This window comes from Theropithecus gelada, chromosome 10 (genome assembly GCF_003255815.1).
Source record: "Theropithecus gelada isolate Dixy chromosome 10, Tgel_1.0, whole genome shotgun sequence".
In the NCBI taxonomy this organism is placed as follows: domain Eukaryota; kingdom Metazoa; phylum Chordata; class Mammalia; order Primates; family Cercopithecidae; genus Theropithecus; species Theropithecus gelada.
The window spans coordinates 25170250-25190854 of NC_037678.1; the positions used below are offsets into that span (position 1 = coordinate 25170250).

The window sequence follows — 20605 nt, forward strand, 5'->3', positions numbered from 1 at the left end:
TGCAATGACAGAAAAGCTAGAGTCGTGTCCCAACAACAACAAAATTCCTCCCATTGTCACTTGCTAATAGAAGAAACTGAGATGCCAGGGTTGAGATGCCATCAGCTTCATTGCAACACTATGGCACATGCACACACAAACACTCAGCCAGAAAAGCAGCACTTACTCTTGTATAGTATTGATGAATTCTTTTAATGTGTGATGCCTTCTTCTTGGACTCAGTCTTGTATGTTTAGCCAATTCTTTCATAGTGCTATAATCTTTACGTATTTCATCTGTTAGACCTTTAAAAAAAATCCAAAAGATACATCTGAACAAGCATGAATTTGTGTGAGGACTAAATTATAATAGCTGGAGGAACCTACTACCTTACCAAGGAGACACACTTTGAATTCCCTGAAAAGCCTGCACTAAGTCATAGTTATACCTGACTTTAAAGAGGGGCTGTAAGCCATCAGTACCTGTCATGGAGCACAGCTGAGGAATCAGCAGGATAGGCTCACGTTGTGTACCCGTTAGGCCCTTTTTCCATCTGCCCTGGCTGACCAAAAGTGGCTGTTTCTTCACAGTGACAATTTCTTTATGTTGCTGCTCAACAAACAAGAGACCAGCATGACCACCAGTGAAACCTCAGAAACATCACACACACACAGGTTCACAAGTATATATGTGAGACTACAAATGAAGGGCCACAGGCGTGCTGGTGATATAGCTTCTCTAAGTTTAATAATGTACTATGAATACTCTCAAAATTCTCTTACCTTTGATACGCCAGGGATCTTTTCTTGTGAGTATACTTGGCCAAAGACAGGGCTCCCATGAAACATGACACTGGAATCGTCAAGCTACTCTAACATTGTATATGAGAGTGGGTGAGACAGGATCTGTAGTTCTCACCAGGCTTGCCTTGAAAATTCCCAAAGCATACTGAAAACTGTCAAGAGGACAGTTTAAAGAAGGGCTGTAAGCCATCAGTACCTGTCATGTAGCACAACTGAGGAATCAGCAGGACAGGTTCATGTTGTGTACCCACAAATGCCATGAGCAAGTGTCCAGAATATTAATTAGCTAGACATAATACGGAGCTTACTATGTGCCAAGCACCTTACATGCTTGGTGTTTCCTATTCTCTCAATATAGAAAGAATGAGCAGTCTGGAAAGGGAACAGCAATCGTAGTCATTACTGAGACTCAGTTCTTTTTTGCATTACTCTTCATTTCACCCAATTTGGGAGGCCGAGGCAGATGGATCACCTGAGGTCAGGAGTTCAAGGCCAGTCTGACTGATATGGTGAAACCCCATCTCTACTAAAAATACAAAAATTAGCCGGGTGTGGTGGCAGGCGCCTGTAGTCCCAGCTACTTGGGAGGCTGAGGCAGGAAAATTGCTTGAACCTGGGAGGTGGAGGCGGCAGTGAGCAGAGATCATGCCACTGCCCTCCAGCCTGGGAGACGGAACGAGACTACAACTCAAAAAATAAAAAATAAAGAGTATGATAGTAGCCACTTTTAAGACTGGAAGAAGGGAAAGAAGGGGTCACACTGGCACCATTCCAGTTATGTGACATTATCCTCTATACAAGGCACTTGGATGCGTGGATAATAGATCAGTCAAGCTATAATCCTCTAAAAGGAAAATACGTATGTTTATATGACAAATATGTTCAAGTATCTAAATAAGACAAACTGAAATACATGAAGGTTTACAATTTAAATATACTTAAAGAAATACAGTTTCAGACCTGCCTGTAGTAGTCTATATAGGTGATTTTGCTGCCATCTGATCTGTTAAATGTGTCTTCAGGATTCTGCTTCCAATCAATATCATCCACTCTGTAGGTTTTGTTGTTGTATCTGTGGAATAATTACAATATGGTATCATTTCCAACTTATTCATTACATGGAACCATCCACACAGGATATAAGACTTTTGTTTTTTTGAGACAGAGTCTCACTCTGTCGCCCAGGCTGCAGCACAGTGGCATGATCTCGGATCACTACAAGCTCCGCCTCCCGGGTTCACGCCATTCTCCTGCCTCAGCCTCCTGAGTAGCTGGGACTACAGGCGCCCGCCACCACGCCCGGCTAATTTTTTTTTTTTTTGAGACAGAGTCTCACTCTGCCGCCCAGGCTGGAGTGCAGTGGCCGGATCTCAGCTCACTGCAAGCTCCGCCTCCCGGGTTCACGCCATTCTCCTGCCTCAGCCTCCCGAGTAGCTGGGACTACAGACGCCCGCCACCGCGCCCGGCTAGTTTTTTGTATTTTTTAGTAGAGACGGGGTTTCACCGTGTTAGCCAGGATGGTCTCGATCTCCTGACCTCGTGATCCACCCGTCTCGGCCTCCCAAAGTGCTGTGATTACAGGCTTGAGCCACCACGCCTGGCCGAAAATAAGACATTTTTAATCCTTCAAGGAATTACAGGATATATTAGATTTACTATGATGTAATTCACATACTGTACAACTCACCCACCTGAGCATACGATCACCTGTTTTTTTCTATAGCCAGAGTTGTGCAATTAAGACAAAGAAGAAACATAAGCAGTCACTTCCCATTTTAGCCTAATCCACCAGCCTTCAGGCAACTACTAGTCTACTTCCTGTCTCAACACATTTGCTCATTCATTTCATTTAAACTGAGTCATACAACGGGTGTTCTTTCCCGACTGGCTTCTTTCACTTAGCATCATGTTTAAGGTTCGTCCATGCTGAAGTCTTAGCACTTAATTCCTTTTCATTTCCAAATAGTATTCTATTGTATGATACCCACCTTTTGTTTATCCATTCACCAGCTAGACATTATGGTTATGTACTTTTGGTTACAAGGTTACGAACATTTGTGTGCCAATTTTAGTAAACATGTTCTCATTTCTCTTGTGTATTTAAGTAGGAATAAAATTACTGGTTCATATGGTGATGATATAGGAGTTAATAAGGAATTTAGGTGGTTAGTAAAAGTTCTTGGTGGAATTTTCTCTTAAGAAAGCAGCCCCCAAACCATTTATTTTCTAACAAAACGCAGCCTGAAAAATCAAGCTGCAAGCATAGGTAAGCAAGCTGGAAGCTTGCATAGTTGAATGTCAGCAGTTATGCCACAAGCCAGTATATCCAACGTGGAGGTTCTCTTCCCTTCTCCTTGTTGCCACGTGCGCAGGTGTTATGGTGCCGGCCAGGTGGAGACCACATCCACATTAAAGATTATAGTGGGATAGCCAGCCTCTTTGCAGGCTATGTAAATAGCACACCTGGTCCAGCCAATCCTCTGGGCCCTACGTAAATCAGACACCACCTCCTCAAGCCCCTCTATGAAACCAACCTCATCCCTCTGCAAAGGGGGAGACCCATTTGGAATGCCCCTCCCCCTGCAAGGGGGGGATTTTCTCTTTTTTAACCTACTCAGCTTTCTGCTCCTAAACCCACACCTCCTGCATCTGCATCTTTGCTTTCCTTAGTGTGAGACAACAAACCTAGTAAATTTCCTCAAACAAGGCCACTTCAGTAATGCACATCTTTAGCATTTTAAGAAAGTGCCAGACTGTTTTCCAAAGAAGCCATACCATTTAATGTTATTACAAGCAGCATACTAGGGTTGCTTCTGATCTTTCCACATCCTTGCCAACACTTGTCAACATCTGTCTAATTTTAACCATCATAGTGGGTATGAAATGATATCTCATTGTGGTTTTCACTTGCATTTCCATGATGGCTACTGATGTTGAACACCTTCATGCATTGGCCACTTGCACATTTTGTTTAAAGAAATATATCTGGAGAAGTATCTAATCAAATATTTTGTCCATTTAAAAAAGTATGTTGTCTCTCGATTAAGTATTGTTTGTATATTCTAGATACAGGTTACTTATGTGATTTGCAAACATTTTCCCCACTTTTTCCAGTTGTGTTTTCACAATTTTGATAGTATAGTTTAAGTTTTTAATTTGGTGAAATCCAGTGTATCTATGTTTCTTTTGTTATCACTTCTGCTTTGAGTGGCTTATCTAAGTTTTTGCCTAGCTCAAAGTCAAAAAGATTCAGTCCTATATTTTCTAAGAATGTTGTGCTTTTAGTTCTTAAATCTAGATCTGAGTTGGTTTTTGAATTAAATTGGAATTGTGTGAACTGCATGAGGAAGAAGCAGGTGGATATTCAGTTGTCCCAGCAACATGATTGAAAAGATTATTCTTTCCCCTTTTGAATTGCATTGACATACTTGTCAGAAGTCAACTAAGTGGAGGGTTAACCTTCTGGACTTTATTTCATTGGTCTCCGTCTATCATTAGGTCAACATCACACTGTCTTGATTACTAGAGCTTTCTGGTAAGTTTTAAAATTGAGAAGTGCGAGTCCTCCAATTGCGTCCATGTAAGATTGTGTTGGCTAACTAACTGGTTCTTTAAATCCATTCTCTCATCAATTTAAGATTTCTGTTGTAGAAAGATTTTAAAACTTCCTTCAAATGGGAAATGGCTGATGGATTATAACTAAGCACCGGTTTTTAAACTAGCTAAATGCCTACAACAAAGAGGAAAAGGAAAGAAATTCAGAAACAGCTTAGTGTTATGTGCAAGGTAGGGTTCAGAACAAATGGACTGGCATTAGGGATTACAAGAGAGTGAGGTCTACAATTGACACATTCTTCTCCCAAGTTGTATAACCAGAGGAGAGACGTGACCAGTTGTTCTTGCCATTTCTACTCCTGAACTTCAACATTGAGTGATCAGAAAACTATAGGACCATCTCTTGGGAGGGGGTGGGGGGGAGTTAAAGTGATTGGATAGGTTTTTAAAAGACAGACTTACTTTGTCAGAACAATTGATCCAATTAATTTATTAGTTACTTCCTCTCGGATGTTTCCTGTCTGGGCCTCGGCAGATGTTCTCTTTATGAAATCATAAGCAGTTTCTATTCGGAGCAGTTTGTGGCTCACATCGGCACAGAGGGTAATGCCGTTTTCGTATTGAAGAATAGAAGTCACATAACCAAGCCAGATTTCCAAACTGGTACTAGAATAAATTACATGAGAGTATTAAGTCCGAGCTCTTCACATAAAGTCAAGGGCTTCTGGGCCTAAGCTCTGGGTCAAAAAATTGGTACTTAAGAGTCAGTTTTAAGTATTTGTTCTTAGTCTTTTGAAGGACTTTCAGATAAACATTTATTGGATGTGCTATTTATACCATTTTTGTTAAACTATTTTTTATCACCCACAGGCTTAAAGTATTACATCCGTATTTATCTGTAACATAACTTACATGTAATATACACATATACCCATGAGTAATATACAGAGATATAGTTGCTATGGTTGAAGATATTTTCAAAGACAAATTACCCATTTTGGATGATTGTTTAGGCTTAACAATGTATACGCAACAACTGAATACCTCAAGGTTTATATTTATAGATGCTAAGATTTTTAAAGTGGCCCTTACTTTGAGTTGACATTATACTAAATTGTTCATGGTTAGTGAATATTATTTAAAAGGCCATCACTTTTAAGGCATACCACTTCAGATGTGAAATGAGTAACTTTCTCAAAAAATCCTATGCTGAAGTCTGCAGAATATTAAATTTTCTACTTTATACAAACCCATGACGGTACAACTGAATTGCCTTCTTTTTGGTATAATAGTTGCGACCAACTTGCTCAAAATCCAGCAGCTTGAAAGTTCTAGAAATGGGAAGAATAGATTTTGTTGAAAGTAGCAGGTACATCATTAAGCATTTGGTAAGACACATAAGGGAAAGAAAAAAATCTGCCCGTGACTGTTTATATTATCAATGAACACAAAGTACCTGATAACTAAGTTACATTATGAGGCGGATATTAAGGTTCATTTAACCTCAATTGTTCTGTCTCCTTATAAACACAATATTATAGAAAGGTTATCAAAATGTTCTTCATTCTCAAAACTGAACTAAGGCCTCTTTTTCAAACTGTGCCTTTTTTTTTGAGACAGAGTCTTGCTCTGTCACCCAGGCTGGAGTGCAGTGGCACAATCTCTGCTCACTGCAACCTCCACCTCCTGGGACCAAGTGATCCTCCTGCCTCAGCCTCCCGAGTAGCTTCCTCTCGGAAGCACCCGCCACCATGCCTGGCTAATTTTTGTATTTTTAGTAGCGGCAGGGTTTCACCATATTGGCCAGGCTGGTCTGGGACTCCTGACCTCAAATGATCCACCCGCCTCAGCCTCCCAAAGTGCTAGGATTACAGGCGTGAGCCACCATGCCCGGCCTCAAACTCTGCCTTTCAAATTTTACCTTTCAATATTTAGTCATCGTAGTGACCACAGAATAAAACATGTATATCCTACAGAGACATACACAGATGTGCATAGCTGATGTCTATTACTCTTTCTAGGCAGGTATGAGACAAAGAGCAGGGATAGGCCAGGAGGAGAACATTGAGGATAAGCCATGAACTTGCATATGCTAGTTGAGCCTCAAGTATCATTTCGTCTCCAAGACCCTTCACTCTCTTAATACACGAGGACTATGAAGAACACAAAGTGCTGGAAGCAAATGGCCGTGTTCCACACCACTACACAGTGAAACAACCGAATGAATAGCAAAGAAACTCAACCCCGGTCACATACCTTCTAAAGAGAATGTTGTAATAGCGTAGGCAATCTGGCGACGTGGGCCTGATTTCTTTGGAAAACTCAACTGTAATCTTCACAAATTTTTTGTCTTTGGTCATGCTCAACCATTCCACTCTCTGAGATTAAAAACAAAAAGTCCAGATATTCTTCCAAAAAACTCAGCTTCACTGCACGGCAAATCACCATGTCACCTGGCTATCCAACACACCATCGTGATGGAGCAGTCTTTCCCACAGAAGTACGTGCATGTAGAAAACATGAGTCGCAAGAGTGAAGAGTTGGAATTAAACACTTAAGTTGAAATATTTTACTTAAGCTCCTGAAATTTAATTGTTCAGTTAATATAGAAATTTATAGAAGAAAATAAGTTCTCTAATTTTTTTTTCTGCTAGGAGTGGGGGGCTGAAGTTTCGAAGGAAACAAATTAAAAAAAAAAAAAGTATCTAAAACTTTGTCAGCATTTGTGAGCCACGTTGTGCTATTAAATTTCATTTAAGCATTAAAATCAGAGGCATTATCGAATATCAGTGATAACCAAACATGGCACGTAGGTTTTACTACAAGTCATATGGGCAAGAGATCTTTGGGGCGTCTCAACAAACAACTGCACAAAAATAGGTATTTTATTATAATAAAGTAAAAACAAGAGAAAGAACACAGGAAAATGTGAAATAACATTACTTAACCCGCTCTTTTAGTGGCCGAGATAATAATAAAGAGTTTCCATCAAATATATGGCACTCTCCAAATTTCCTTCTATGTTGATCAAGTAAAATTGTACGGAGATTTCCATCTTCTATATCTGGTCTGTAGTCAACGTTGTATTTATATGCAACCCACTGAGGACGAGAAATCACTCGGAAGTGGTTGGCGAGTAGCTGTACCACTGTACCCTCTGAACCTGAAAAATTGAGTCATGTGACTATAAAGAAACAGACTGATTGGGCCCAAACAAACAGTTTGGACACTACAATATTAAAAGCCAAAGTTAGGGCTGGGCACAGTGGCTCACGCCTATAATCCCGACACTCAGAGGCCGAGGCAGGGGGATCACCTGAGATCAGGAGTTCCAGACCAGTCTGGCCAACATGGTGACCCTGTCTCTATTAAAAATACAAAAAATTAGCTGGGCACAGTGGCGGGTGCCTATAATCCAAGCTTCTTGGGAGGCTGAGGCAGGAGAATCACTGAACCCAAGAGGCAGAGGCTATAGTGAGCTGAGATCACACCACTGTCATCCAGCCTGGGCAAGAAGAGCTAAACTCATCTCAAAAAAAAAAAAAAAAAAAAAAGCCAAAGTTAGGTCAGACAAGGAAATAAATAACATTTGTAATGCACCTGATGTCCAGAATGCCTATCAATTTCAGTAAGCCCTTATGCAAGCATACATTTAGGAAGTTTAATATATTGAACAATAGATAAAAAATTAGAACATTCGTGGTTTACAAAAGGAGAAAAAGTGCCACCTTATGTAATTTTAAAAAAGGTCTCAGCACAGGCCAGGGCATGGTGGCTTACACCTATAATCCTAGCCCTCTGGGAGGCCCAGGTGGGAGGATGGTTTGGGCCAGGAGTTCCAGACCAGCCTGGGCCAGGTAGGAGGCACCTCCACTTACAGTGATGACAGAAAGCTTTCCAGAATTTTTTTTTTTTTTTTTTTTTTTTTTTTGAGATGGAGTCTCGCTCTGTCGCCCAGGCTGGAGTGCAGTGGCACAATCTCGGCTCACTGCAAGCTCCGCCTCCCGGGTTTATGCCATTCTCCTGCCTCAGCCTCCCGAGTAGCTGGGACTACAGGCGCCCGCCACCTCGCCCGGCTAGTTTTTTGTATTTTTTAGTGGAGACGGGGTTTCACCATGTTAGCCCATGCAGAATTTATTAAACAAAGCTTTTTTCAAAAGTTTAAAATGGGCCAGGTGTGGTGGCTCAATCCTGTAATCTCAGCAGTTTGGAAGGCCCAGGTGAGAGGATGGCTTGGGCCAGTAGTTCTAGACCAGCAAGACCCTGTCTCTGCAAAATTAAAAAAATATATATACGTCTATTTGGGCATGGTGGTGCCCACCTGTAGTCCCAGCTACTCGAAGTGGGAGGAACAGCTGAGCCCAGGAGTTCAAGGCTGAAGTGAACATCACTGTACTCGAGCCTGGGCGACACAGCAGGACCTTGTCTCTCAATGGAAAAAAAAAAAAAAAAAGTTAAAAACCAACAGCTCCATAAACATTGAGTTCTAGGCCAACATACCTGTTTTTGAGTCTTTAACATGCATCATATATCGCCTGGTGTTCACCACCAGGTCCTGAAAAACTCCACCGATCCTCCTCTCCTGCAGGGGCGCTGGATGCGACCCAGCCTCAGGTCCAGGTTCCTTCGCTCCTGCGTAAATGTAAATGCCAGAAGTTTAAACAATAAAAAGGGAAGAATAGAAAAGACAGTATTAACATCCAGTATAAGTTTGTTGGAGGTTAAAAAGATGCCACCCAAGGTTCCAAAACACATTTCGGTGATGTGTTGCCACAAAAGCGTAATCTTACCCAGAAACCTTTCCCAAGGAGTCCCCAGTTCACATCCGTGGTTGCCTCAGCTCTTTATTGATTCCTGCTACATATTTGCCCCATTTCTTTGTGTATTTGTTCATGGTACAAGATTCTAGAAACCTTGGTTCTGACTCTGTCTCTAAGCCTAGCTCCTGGCACTACACTGCCCCCTAGTGGGCATCATAAAATGCCAAATAAGCCAATCATTTAAAAAATCTATAAAACTGGCTTTTAACACAAAACTGATCTATCCTTTCTATTAAGAGCAACTAGGAAAGGATCACACTATTAACTTCCATTCTAAGGTTCATATTGATGTAGGTATTCTACAAAGTTAACATTTAAATGACAGCACAACGCAGTCTTTCAGTGACAAGAGAGGCATCCTGAAGGAATATGCACACATTGTTGTAAATCCTGTACCCCTGAATGGCCAGGACATCTGTGCCTTGGGTTACAACAATGGTTTTCCTCAAAATTTTACTTCTGGAGGCTATTTTTTAGTTTATGATGATCTTACAAAGTGTCTCCATTTCTATGACAGACTAACTACATTTTACACATAAAATTTGAAACCATTTTATCAAACTCCCAACTAGTTCCTGACACATCCAGCAATCAAATTCATCATATTAAAATGTCAGCAGAAGAAAACAGGTTATCCTAGCTTGGCACCTTGGCACTCACTACAAACCATGTACTTCTATTTTTTGAGACGGAATCTCACTCTGTCACCCAGGCTGGAGTGCAGTGGCACCATCTCAGCTCACTGGAACCTCTGCCTCCTGGGTTCAAGCGATTCTCCTGCCTCAGTCTCCTGAGTAGTTGGGACTACAGGCACATGCCACCATGCCTGGCTAACTTGTCTATTTTTAGTCGAGATGGGATTTTGTCTGTTGGCCAGGCTGGTCTCAAACTTCTGGCCTCAAGTGATCCACCCACCTGGGCCGCCCAAAGTGCTGGTGTGAGCCACCACGCCCAGTCCATGTAATTTATACATACTATTTAATAATAACCCTTCAGATGGGATCTGATTATTAAACCTGTGTTTTAATTTTATGTATTCAAATATATAAGCTCATTTTATAGGTTCTGGATTTTGTTTTGGTTTAATATTTATCTATAATATAATTTTTTAGTGTTTCAAGTTTTGACTCATCACAAGCTATTTTGCTATGGAAAGCAAAGTGGAGGCCGGGCGCGGTGGCTCAAGCCTGTAATCCCAGCACTTTGGGAGGCCGAGATGGGCGGGCTAACACGGTGAAACCCCGTCTCTACTAAAAAATGCAAAAAACTAGCTGGGCGATATGGTGAGTGCCTGTAGTCCCAGCTACTCGGGAGGCTGAGGCAGGAGAAAGGGGTAAACCTGGGAGGCGGAGCTTGCAGTGAGCTGAGATCCGGCCACTGCACTCCAGCCTGGGTGACAGAGCGAGACTCCGTCTCAAAAAAAAAAAAAGAAAGCAAAGTGGAGAATCCAGACTAAAGTTGAATCACATTAGCCAAATCCTTAGCAAATGACAATATCTGAGCCTGTGTGCATGAGCGCTTGTATAAATGAGGATAACCTGTCAGCCTGCAATGTAGGTAACAGGTTCAACCTGTTAATGCCACAATTTAAAAAGGCAAGAAAATGGTGTTCTTAGGATTCCATTAAGTTAATTTAGAGTTCTCATCTGCAAATGTGTCGTCTAAATTTGAAAAGCAATTATGTTGATCTGGCCAATAAACAGTGACTTCCATTTCTCTTCCACAAGACACAGGTGAAGAAAACACCATCAGATAATTCACTGCACGAAGAGAGACAGTTGCAAGCTGCACACACTTCCCATCCCACCAAACCTCACAGGGGTCCTGAGGCTCTGTCTAGAACCTTCTACTGCTGTGATGGCCCTTCACACATGAAGCATCCCCTGCCCCTCATGTCCTCCTTGCCTCCTTTCACCTTGAGACTGTGCTGCTCCTCCTGCTCCTCTTGGCTGCAGAGGTCTAACCACTGGGACTTCCTCCCGCAGTGGCCTGGGTGTCCGCTGCAACTGAGTGGGCTCCTGGATCTGCATGTTTTTGGAAATAGAAATAATGAACAGTACCCCACTATGTTCATTCTCCCTCCAAATGGCACTCTCAGGGCACAAGGCAAAGGAACTTCCTCTGCAAAGCTCACATTCCAGTGACAGAAACTAAGTTCTAATAAGCAACATACATAGTACCTTGTGTGGTAATTGCTAAGGAAACAAAAAAAGAGAACAAAACAAACCGAGGAGAAAAATTATTGGGAAGGTGGGGTGTGAAGGGGCAGGTTTCACTAGCTGATGAGGGCAAAGGAGGGCCTCAGTGAGAAAGTGACTTTGAACCCAAGACTTGGAAGTGCTGAGTGAATTAGCAAAGTTACCCAAGCCAGAGGTGAAGGAAAAAGAGCAGAGTTCTGCAGCTGGGAACGTTCAAGGAAGAATGAGGCGGCTGGTATGGCTGGAAGAAGGAAAGGGAGGGAGACGTCAGTGAGATGAAGGGAAGGTCATTTTAAGGAAATTGCTTCTGACTGATAAAATGAGAGCTGTGACAGAGGCCAGCTGCGGTGGTTCATGCCTATAATCCCAGCACTTTGGGAGGCTGAGGTGGGCGGATCACCTGAGGTCGGGAGTTCGAGACCAGCCTGGCAACATGGAGAAACCCCCATCTCTACTAAAAATACAAAATTAGCTGGGCCTGGTGGTGCATGCCTGTAATCCCAGCTACTCGGGAGGCTGAGGCAGGAGAATCACTTGAACCCGGGAGGCAAGAGGTTGCAGTGAGCTGAGATAACACCATTGCACTCCAGCCTGGGCAACAAGAATGAAACTCTGTCTTTAAAAAAAAAAAAAAAAAATTGGAGAGAAAAACCCTGTGGTTGTTTTTGAGAAGGGCTTGAGGTCATGGAGATAGGATGAAACCATAGACTTTTGGCCTGAGCAAACAGAAGAATGGAAGTCCTTCTGATGAGGTGGATATGGCATGATAGGGCGGGTTGGGAGTGTGAGGTGTCCGTGGACACCCGTGGGGGTGCTGGGTGGTGCAGGAGAGGTTCTGGCCAAGGAGATAAATATGGGGATCTGTCCACACACCAGATAGCATTTGGACACTGGATAACTTCACCAAGGGAGTGAGAATATGGAGAAAAAAGATGTGGCTCAAGGGCTGGGTCTTGGCAATATCAAGAGGCCATAGAGGAGAACTCTGCAAAGGAGAGCAAGTACGGGCGGTCAGTGATGAAGGAGGTAACCTAAACGCCAAGCGGAGGGAGTTGATCAGGAGAAAAGAGGTCGCAAATGTGCCAAGGAAATGTGAAGGGGCAAGTCTGAGGAGAGCTGCCCTGTGAATCTGGCAGAGTGGAAGGGCCCAGGGAAAGTTTCCTGATGAATGGGAGTGAACTCAGTGAGTCTGTAGACAATGGGAGTGATTTAGGAGAACACACCTGCTGACTTGGGAGACAGAAAGGAAAGTTGCAGGAGACATGCCCTAGACAGAGGACTGGCTAAGGGGCTAAGTAGAGAGATTTGCTTTAGGTAGGAACAAAGATGGTGCCCTAGGATCTCCAGTGAGGGGTTGGACTATGGCTCATGAGTGAGGAGACAAGACGGGGAGCCACTGACACTCTCACTGGATGCTTTGTCTCAGTGACACAGAAGTCGATGTTGAAAACTGAGAATTAGGACCAGGAGGAGGAATTGAGGTTGGAGGGCTCAGGAGAAGGAGAGAGGAGCAACAATCACACAGCAGAATAAGTGGACCTGGAGGGCGTCATGCTGCTTCCATGCAGTATAGGGTCACCCTGGAGGTTGTCAGGTGGGGCCCTTCTGTGCCACTATGGATCCTATTGTGTGAATGCAAAGTGGATATGCAGTAAGAGAAGACAAAACAGAGCAGGCATAACAAGTTTTCAACACGACTGGAAATTCTAACTCAGGCTGTGCCAGGACATTCAGGAAGTTGCTCATTCTGGGTCACTTCCAAAGAGGAGACACTGGCTGAAGCCAAGAGATCTAGAAACCTTTGCATCCACTTTTGGCTGAAAGTCAGTCTGCTTGCACATGTGAAAATGTGAGAAGGAAGCGGTAGAGAGTACATCCGAGTAAAGCCTCCCCATGCTGCCATCTATAGAGCCTGACTTTTCTTACGAACTTTTATTAGTCCTCACTTAGCACTATACCTGAACTAGCTTGGCTCAACCACCAATTCTATGTTCTTTTCAGTACAGGCACGTATCTCTTGCAGAAAGAAAACAATGAACGTTACAGGGCTCACTGTAGCTGATCCAGGTGCTCCGGGTCCCCCAGGTGCCTCTTGTTGGTAGCTCTCCCTGCGGCGGGCTCTGCCTCGGGCGCGAGTCCTGGCCCTACCAGGCATTGTGGTCCTGAAGGTGATGACTCTGAAGAACAGAGTTATATTAGATATCTGTGTGGAGTTGCCTGGTGTCTTACTCTTTTCAGTGCTGCTACAACAGAATATCTGAGGCTGGGTAATTTATAAAGGAAGAGGTGTGTTTGGCTCATCATTCTGGTGGCTGGAAAGTCCAAGACTGGGCAGTCCATCTGGTGAGGGTCTCATGCTGCTTCAACTCATGGTAGAAAGCAAAGGTGGGGAAGAGGTGTGGACAAAGACCACATGGCAAGAAGTGAAACAAGAAAAACTGAGGAAGTTGGACCCTAACAACCAGCTCAGGCAGGCACTAATCCAACTCACCTCCAAGGCAGGGAATTAACCTATTCTTAAGGATTCCACTCCCAGGACCCACACACCTCCCAGTAGGCCCCACTTTCCAATGCTGCCACATTGGGGATCAAATTTCAGCCTGAGTTTTGGTGGGGACAAGCCATATCCAAACCATAGCAACTGGTAACGTTTTTCTTCCTATGTGACTATTACTTTCAATAAAGCATCTGATTACTAACGACACACATTCTCCTATGACACCAAAAAGACTGATTGCCCCGAGTCAGCAGAGAAGCATCCTGTAGTAAAAGACAGGAGACCTAGTAAAACTTTTTTTGAGACAGGGTCTTGCTCTGTCGCCCAGGCTGAAGTGTAATGGTGCAATCTTGGCTCACTGCAACCTCTGCCTCCCTGGCTCAAGAAATTCTCCTGCCTCAGTCTCCTGAGTAGCTGGGATTACAGGCACGCACCACCGCACCCAGCTAGTTTTTTGTTTTGAGACACAGTCTCACTCTGTTGCCCAGGCTGGAGCGCAGTAGTGAAATCTTGGCTCATTGTAATCTCCACCTCCCAGGCTCAAGCGATTCTCCTGCCTCGGCCTCCTGAGTAGCTGGGATTACAGGCTCACGTCACTACGCCTGGCCTAATTTTTGTATTTTTAGTAGAGACGGGGTTTCACCATGTTGGCCAGGCTGGTCGCGATCTCCTGACCTCAGGTAATCCACCCGCCTCGACCTCTCAAAATGCTGGGATTACAGGTGTGAACCACCGCACCCGGCCAAACTTTTCTAGAAATTTAAGGAAACTATGGTTATCTTCCACACACAGACTCACAAGACACGGGGGGTTACTACACTTGTCTGTATGAGTTGGGTGAGTAATGGGTTCTTCTCACCTCCCAGGCATCGCCACAAGCACAGCAAGGAGCCCAGGTGCCCCCAGGCCCTCCCACCCTACACTTAAACCTGAGCTCCCGCATCCTGAGTGGGTCCTCTGCCCACCCATCTCTGGCCTGGGCCCTTTGGACTCTGCTCCCACAGCTCACCTGCCCTCCTTCCACAAGAATTAGGGTGATCTGTGCGCTACGCACTGGAGCTCTATGGCCTCGAGTCCCTGGTACCAACCCCGCAGCGTGCCGGCGCTGATCTCCGCGGGGTCAGAGGCGCAAAGCCCCTTTCCAGGAGGGAGAGCCTCCTGCCTTTCTGGGCACGCAGTCCCGTACGCCGCACCGGTCACTAAAAGGGCCCGGGGAAACAGACTGACCGTCCCAGCCTCCCGAGCAAGACGTGCCGCACACTCAGGAAGGCAGGCATCGCCCCCGCCCCAATTCAATTTCAACCCTGGGGTCCCGGCCTCTTCTGGCGCCGCCTCCGTCCGGCCCAAAGAGACCACGATGAACTGCACCTGGCGGGCTCAGAGATGCCGCCAAGTCTCCCAGGGATGGGAGTGGGGCCGGCTCGCCCTGCCTTCCTGCCTCACCATGTCTCACCCATTAACCATTCCCGGATTTACCTGCCAGGTGCCCTTACAAAATGATGTGCACTTGGAGCCCCAGGATGCAGCCATTACCACTTAGTAGCTTTAACCAACTCCCTGGTGTGGCCTGTGTAACTAAATGCAGCTGCTATGACCGTCCATGGACTCAAACCTAGATGCACCCTTACTCATCTCATAAGCACAGATCTCTACAAGTGGATCCATTGTCATGGGTAAGCTTTCCAGTATTTCTTAAAAATAAATATAAATATAAATAAAATTTTAAAAACCTTATCTCTTGTATCCCTTTTTTCATCTATTTATTCCAGGTTTCTTTTCTTTTCTTTTCTTTTCTTTTTTTTTTGAGACGGAGTCTCACTCTGTCTCCCATGCTGGAGTGGTGCAGTGGCACCATCTCCGCTCACTGCAAGCACCACCTCCTGGGTTCACACCATTCTCTTGTCTCAGCCTCCTGAGTAGCTGGGACTACAGGCGCGCGTCACCACACCTGGCTAATTTTTGTATTTTTTGTAGAGACGGGGTTTCACCACATTGGCCAAGCTGGTCTCAAACTCCTGACCTCGTGATCCACCCGCCTCTGCCTCCCAAACTGCTGCCTCCCAAAGTGCGCCACCACACCTGGCCTATTCCAGGTTTCTGTCATTCTTTTTGGCCTTGCTCTGTGTGTGTGGGTATGTGTGTGTGTGTGTGTGTTTTGAGACAGGGTCTGTCTCTTTTGCCCAGGCTGGAGTGCAACAATGCAATCTCCACTCACTGCCACCTCAACCTCCCGGGCTCAAGAAATCCTCCGTCTTCCGGGCGTCCCAGTTGAGAAGATTTACAACAAAACCCAGCGGGAAAATTTGCCTGCCATTGACATGGTTGATGAAGACTACGAGTTTTAGCCAGTCTCAAAGGGCAGAGTTCTGTGAAAAGGAACAGTGTGGTTTGGAAAAATGGATAAACTGAGCCTCGCTTGCCCTCGTGCGTGGGGGAGAGAGGCAGCAAGTCTTAACAAACCAACATCTTTGAGAAAAGATAAACCTGGAGATAATAATATAAGGGAGAGCTGAGCCAGTTGGCCTATGGACAACTTATTTAAAAATATTTCAGATGTCAAAATTCTAGCTGTATGATTTGTTTTGAATTTGGTTTTTATTTTCTTTTTTTTTTTTTTTTTTTTTTTTTTTTTTTTTTTTTTTTTTTTTTTTGAGACGGAGTCTTGCTCTGTAGCCCGGGCTGGAGTGCAGTGGCCGGATCTCAGCTCACTGCAAGCTCCGCCTCCCGGGTTTGCGCCATTCTCCTGCCTCAGCCTCCGGAGTAGCTCGGACTACAGGCGCCCGCCACCTCGCCCGGCTAGTTTTTTTGTATTTTTAGTAGAGACGGGGTTTCACTGTGTTAGCCAGGATGGTCTCGATCTCCTGACCTCGTGATCCGCCCGTCTCGGCCTCCCAAAGTGCTGGGATTACAGGCTTGAGCCACCGCGCCCGGCCGAATTTGGTTTTTATTTTCAAGAGGGCAAGTGGATGGGAATTTGTCAGCGTTCTACCAGGCAAATTCACTGTTTCACTGAAATGTTTGAATTTTCTTAGCTACTGTATGCAAAGTCTGATTATATTGGTGCGTTTTTACTGTTAGGGTTTTGCAATAACTTCTGTATTTTAATATAAATAAATTCCTAAACTCCCTCCCCTCTCCCCCATTTCAGGAATTTAAAATTAAGTAGAACAAAAACCCCAGCACATCTGTTAGAGTCATCACTCTATTATCATGGGGATCAATTTTCATTAAACTTGAAGCACTCATGGCTTTGGCAGGGTTTTGGTTCAGACACCTGTTCACAGAAAAGCATGATGGGAAATTATTTCCTGACTTGAGTCTTCCTTTTTAAATGTGAATTTTATTTCTTTTTAATTATTTTAAAATATTTAGCCCTGGTGGGATGCCGTCCCACGCGGCTGTTCTCTGGAGCAGCGTTCGTTTATCTCCGTCCACTTTCTCTCCCACCTAAGTGCGTGCCGCCTCCTGATGGAAGATTCGATGGACATGGACATGAGCCCCCTGAGGCCCCAGAACTATCTTTTCGGTTGTGAACTAAAGGCCGACAAAGATGATCACTTTAAGGTGGATAATGACAAAAATAAGCACCAGTTATCTTTAAGAACGGTCAGTTTAGGGGCTGGTGCAAAGGATGAATTGCACGTTGTTGAAGCAGAGGCAATGAATTACGAAGGCAGTCCAATTAAAGTAACACTGGCAACTTTGAAAATGTCTGTACAGCCAATGGTTTCCCTTGGGGGCTTTGAAATAACCCCCCAGTGGTCTTAAGGTTGAAGTGTGGTTCAGGGCTAGTGCATATTAGTGGACAGCACTTAGTAGCTGTGGAGGAAGATGCAGAGTCAGAAGATGAAGAGGAGGAGGACATGAAACACTTAAGTATATCTGGAAAGCGATCTGCTACTGGAGGTGGTAGCAAGGTTCCACAGAAAAAAGTAAAACTTGCTGCTGATGAAGATGATGATGATGATGAAGATGATGATGATGATTTTGATGATGAGGAAGCTGAAGAAAAAGCACCAGTGAAGAAATCTATACTAGATACTCCAGCCAAAAATGCACAAAAGTCAAATCAGAATGGAAAAGACTCAAAACCATCATCAACACCAAGATCAAAAGGACAAGAATCCTTCAAAAAAACAGGAAAAAAACTCCTAAAACACCAAAAGGACCTAGTTCGTAGAAGACATTAAAGCAAAAATGCAAGCAAGTGTAGAAAAAGCACATTGAACAGCCCTCGGCACTACATGTCAATTAAGCCCAAAGATGGGGAGAAAGGAAAAGGAGAGACAAATATAGTCCATGCTGAGTGTCATCAACAATCCAGACTGAAGTCTTCTAGTTTCATCTCAATCCCCTTTTCTGATTTGCCACCCATGCCTCTTCAGGCTGGAAACAATCTCACTCTTGGTTCCCTAAAGCACTTTCTTCTGACTGCTGTGGTTCAGTGAACCTTGCCCTTTGCTTTCTATTACTTGTGCATTTGCCTCACCTCTGACAATGTTTTAAATTGCCTTTGTATCTCCTTAGCTGCTCAATAAATATTTGAATGAATCAATTTAAAAAAATATTGAGGCCGGACGTGGTGGCTCACGCCTGTAATCCCAGCACTTTGGGAGGCCGAGGCGGGTAGATCACGAGGTCAGGAGATCGAGACCATCCTGGCTAACACAGTGAAACCCCATCTCTACTAAAAATACAAAAAAAATGAGCTGGGCATGGTGGCACGCACCTGTAGTCCCAGCTGCTCAGGAGACTGAGGCAGGAGAATGGCGTGAGCCCGGGAGGCGGAGGTTGCAGTGAGCTGAGATTGTGCCACTGCACTCCAGCCTGGGTGACAGAGCGAGACTCCGTCTCAAAAAATAAATAAATAAATAAATACACACATATATATATATATACATATATATATGTATATATATATATATATATACCTTTTTCTTGATCTTAAAGATCATGTAGATTGGGTTTGGGGAGGGATGAAGGGTGAGTGAGTCTAAGGATAATGCAATAATCAGTAACTGAAACCATTTTCCCATCATCCTTTTTTCTGAGCATTTGCTGTACTTTAAGATATCCATCTTTTTCTTTTTAACCCTAATCTTTCACTTGAAAGATTTTATTGTATAAAAAGTTCCACAGGTCAATAAATTTAGAGGAAAATGAGTATTTGGTCCAAAAAAAAAAAAAAAAAGGAAAAATAATCAAGATTTTAGGGCTTTTATTTTTTCTTTCGTAATTGTGTAAAAAATGGAAAAAAACATAAAAAGCAGAATTTTAATGTGAAGACTTTTTTGCTCTAATCACTAGTTTTAGAGGCATTGTTAGTTTAGTGTGTGTGCAGAGTCCATTTCCTACATCTTTCATCAAGTTTCTTCTATTTTTATCATGAATTCCCTTTTAATCAACTGTAAGTTATTTAAAATAAATTCCTACAACTTAATGGGGGAAAAAAAACAACCCTCCCACTTCAACCTCTCAGGCTCAAGAAATCCTCCCACTTTGGCCTCCAGAGTAGCTGGAACTGCAGGCGCTGCCACTACCCCTGGCTAATTTTTTAGTATTTTTTGTGGAGACGGGGTATTGCCATGTTGCCTGGGCTGGTCTTGAGCTCCTGAGCTCAAGTGATCGTCCCACCTCAGCCTCCCGAATTTCTGGGATTACAGGTGTGAGCCATCATGCCAAGCCAGGATTTTTTTTTTGAGACGGAGTCTCGCTCTGTTGCCCAGGTTGGAGTGCAGCTGTGCGATCTCCATTCACTGCAAGCTCTGCCTGCCGGGTGCACACCATTCTCCTGCCTCAGCCTCCCGAGTAGCTGGGACTACAGGCGCCCGCCACCAGGCCTGGCTAATTTTTTTGTATTTTTTTTTTAGTAAAGATGGGGTTTCACTGTGTTATCCAGGATGGTCTCGATCTCCTGACCTTGTGATCCGCCTGCCTCAGCCTCCCAAAGAGCTGGGGTTACAGGCATGAGCCACCGCGCCCCGCCTAGCCTAGATATATTTTTTTAAATCACCAATTCTTTAATATTTTATCACAGTTACATTCAGATCCTTGATGTACACACTGAATACCTGTTAATCATGAGAGAAATAGTTATCTCGCACCGTTTCTTGACTAATCTTTGTCTTGTTGCTTTGAAATTGCACCATTATCCTATAGACATCTGCACGTGTTCTTAGCTTGAATTCCAGACTCAGTTGTGCACTGTTGGCCAGGCACAGTGTTTCATGCCTGTAATGCCAGCACTTTGGGAGGCTGAGGCAGGAGGATTGTTTGAGCCCAGTAGTTCAAGACGAGCCAGGGCAACATATCAAGACACCATCTCTAAAAAAAATAAAAAATAAAAAATTAACTAGGATGGTGGTACACACCTGTAGTCCCAGGTGCTTGGGAGGTTGACGCAGGAGGACAGGAGGAGCCTGGCAGTTCAAGGCTGCAGTGGACTATGATCACACCACTGCACTCCAGCCTGGGTGACAGAGTGAGACTCTGTCTCAAAAAATTCTGCACTGTCTGTGGGGCAGCAGTAACATATTTGTTTACTATATCTTGAAAATATTTGAAAAGCCTGAACCTGCTAAGCACTTGAAAATTCCTGGCCAGCTGGGCGGGGTGGCTCAGGCCTGCAATCCCAGCACTTTGGGAGGCTGAGGCAGGTGGATCACCTGAAGGTCAGGAGTTCGAGACCAGCCTGGCCAGCATGCTGAAACCCCATCTCTACTAAAAAAAAAAAAAAAAAAAAAAAAAAAAAAA

At 44.1% G+C, this 20605-nt stretch overlaps 1 protein-coding gene and 1 pseudogene across 5 annotated transcripts in view; one reads left to right on the forward strand and one right to left on the reverse strand.

Annotated features, from left to right (window-relative positions):
- The window catches only part of PIWIL3 (piwi like RNA-mediated gene silencing 3), a 56011-nt gene that overhangs the window by 27144 nt on the left and 8262 nt on the right, over window positions 1-20605 (reverse strand). For 2 of the 4 annotated variants that reach the window (XM_025399666.1, XM_025399665.1), the window contains exons 1-10: window positions 13409-13510; window positions 11073-11181; window positions 8838-8969; window positions 7286-7500; window positions 6594-6715; window positions 5588-5668; window positions 4800-5003; window positions 1743-1854; window positions 462-588; window positions 167-284 (exon numbers count right to left, since the gene is read on the reverse strand). In XM_025399666.1, coding sequence (XP_025255451.1) covers window positions 167-284; window positions 462-588; window positions 1743-1854; window positions 4800-5003; window positions 5588-5668; window positions 6594-6715; window positions 7286-7500; window positions 8838-8969; window positions 11073-11181; window positions 13409-13510 — 1322 coding nt within the window. Of the gene's footprint in view, window positions 1-166; window positions 285-461; window positions 589-1742; window positions 1855-4799; window positions 5004-5587; window positions 5669-6593; window positions 6716-7285; window positions 7501-8837; window positions 8970-11072; window positions 11182-12894; window positions 12978-13313; window positions 13533-20605 lie in introns of those variants that run through there. The other 2 variants (XM_025399668.1, XM_025399667.1) reach the window with 2 other exon arrangements.
- On the forward strand, window positions 17309-18407 carry LOC112633214 (annotated as a pseudogene). The gene is made up of 2 exons (XR_003121500.1): window positions 17309-17871; window positions 17961-18407. The product of XR_003121500.1 is annotated as a nucleophosmin-like (transcript).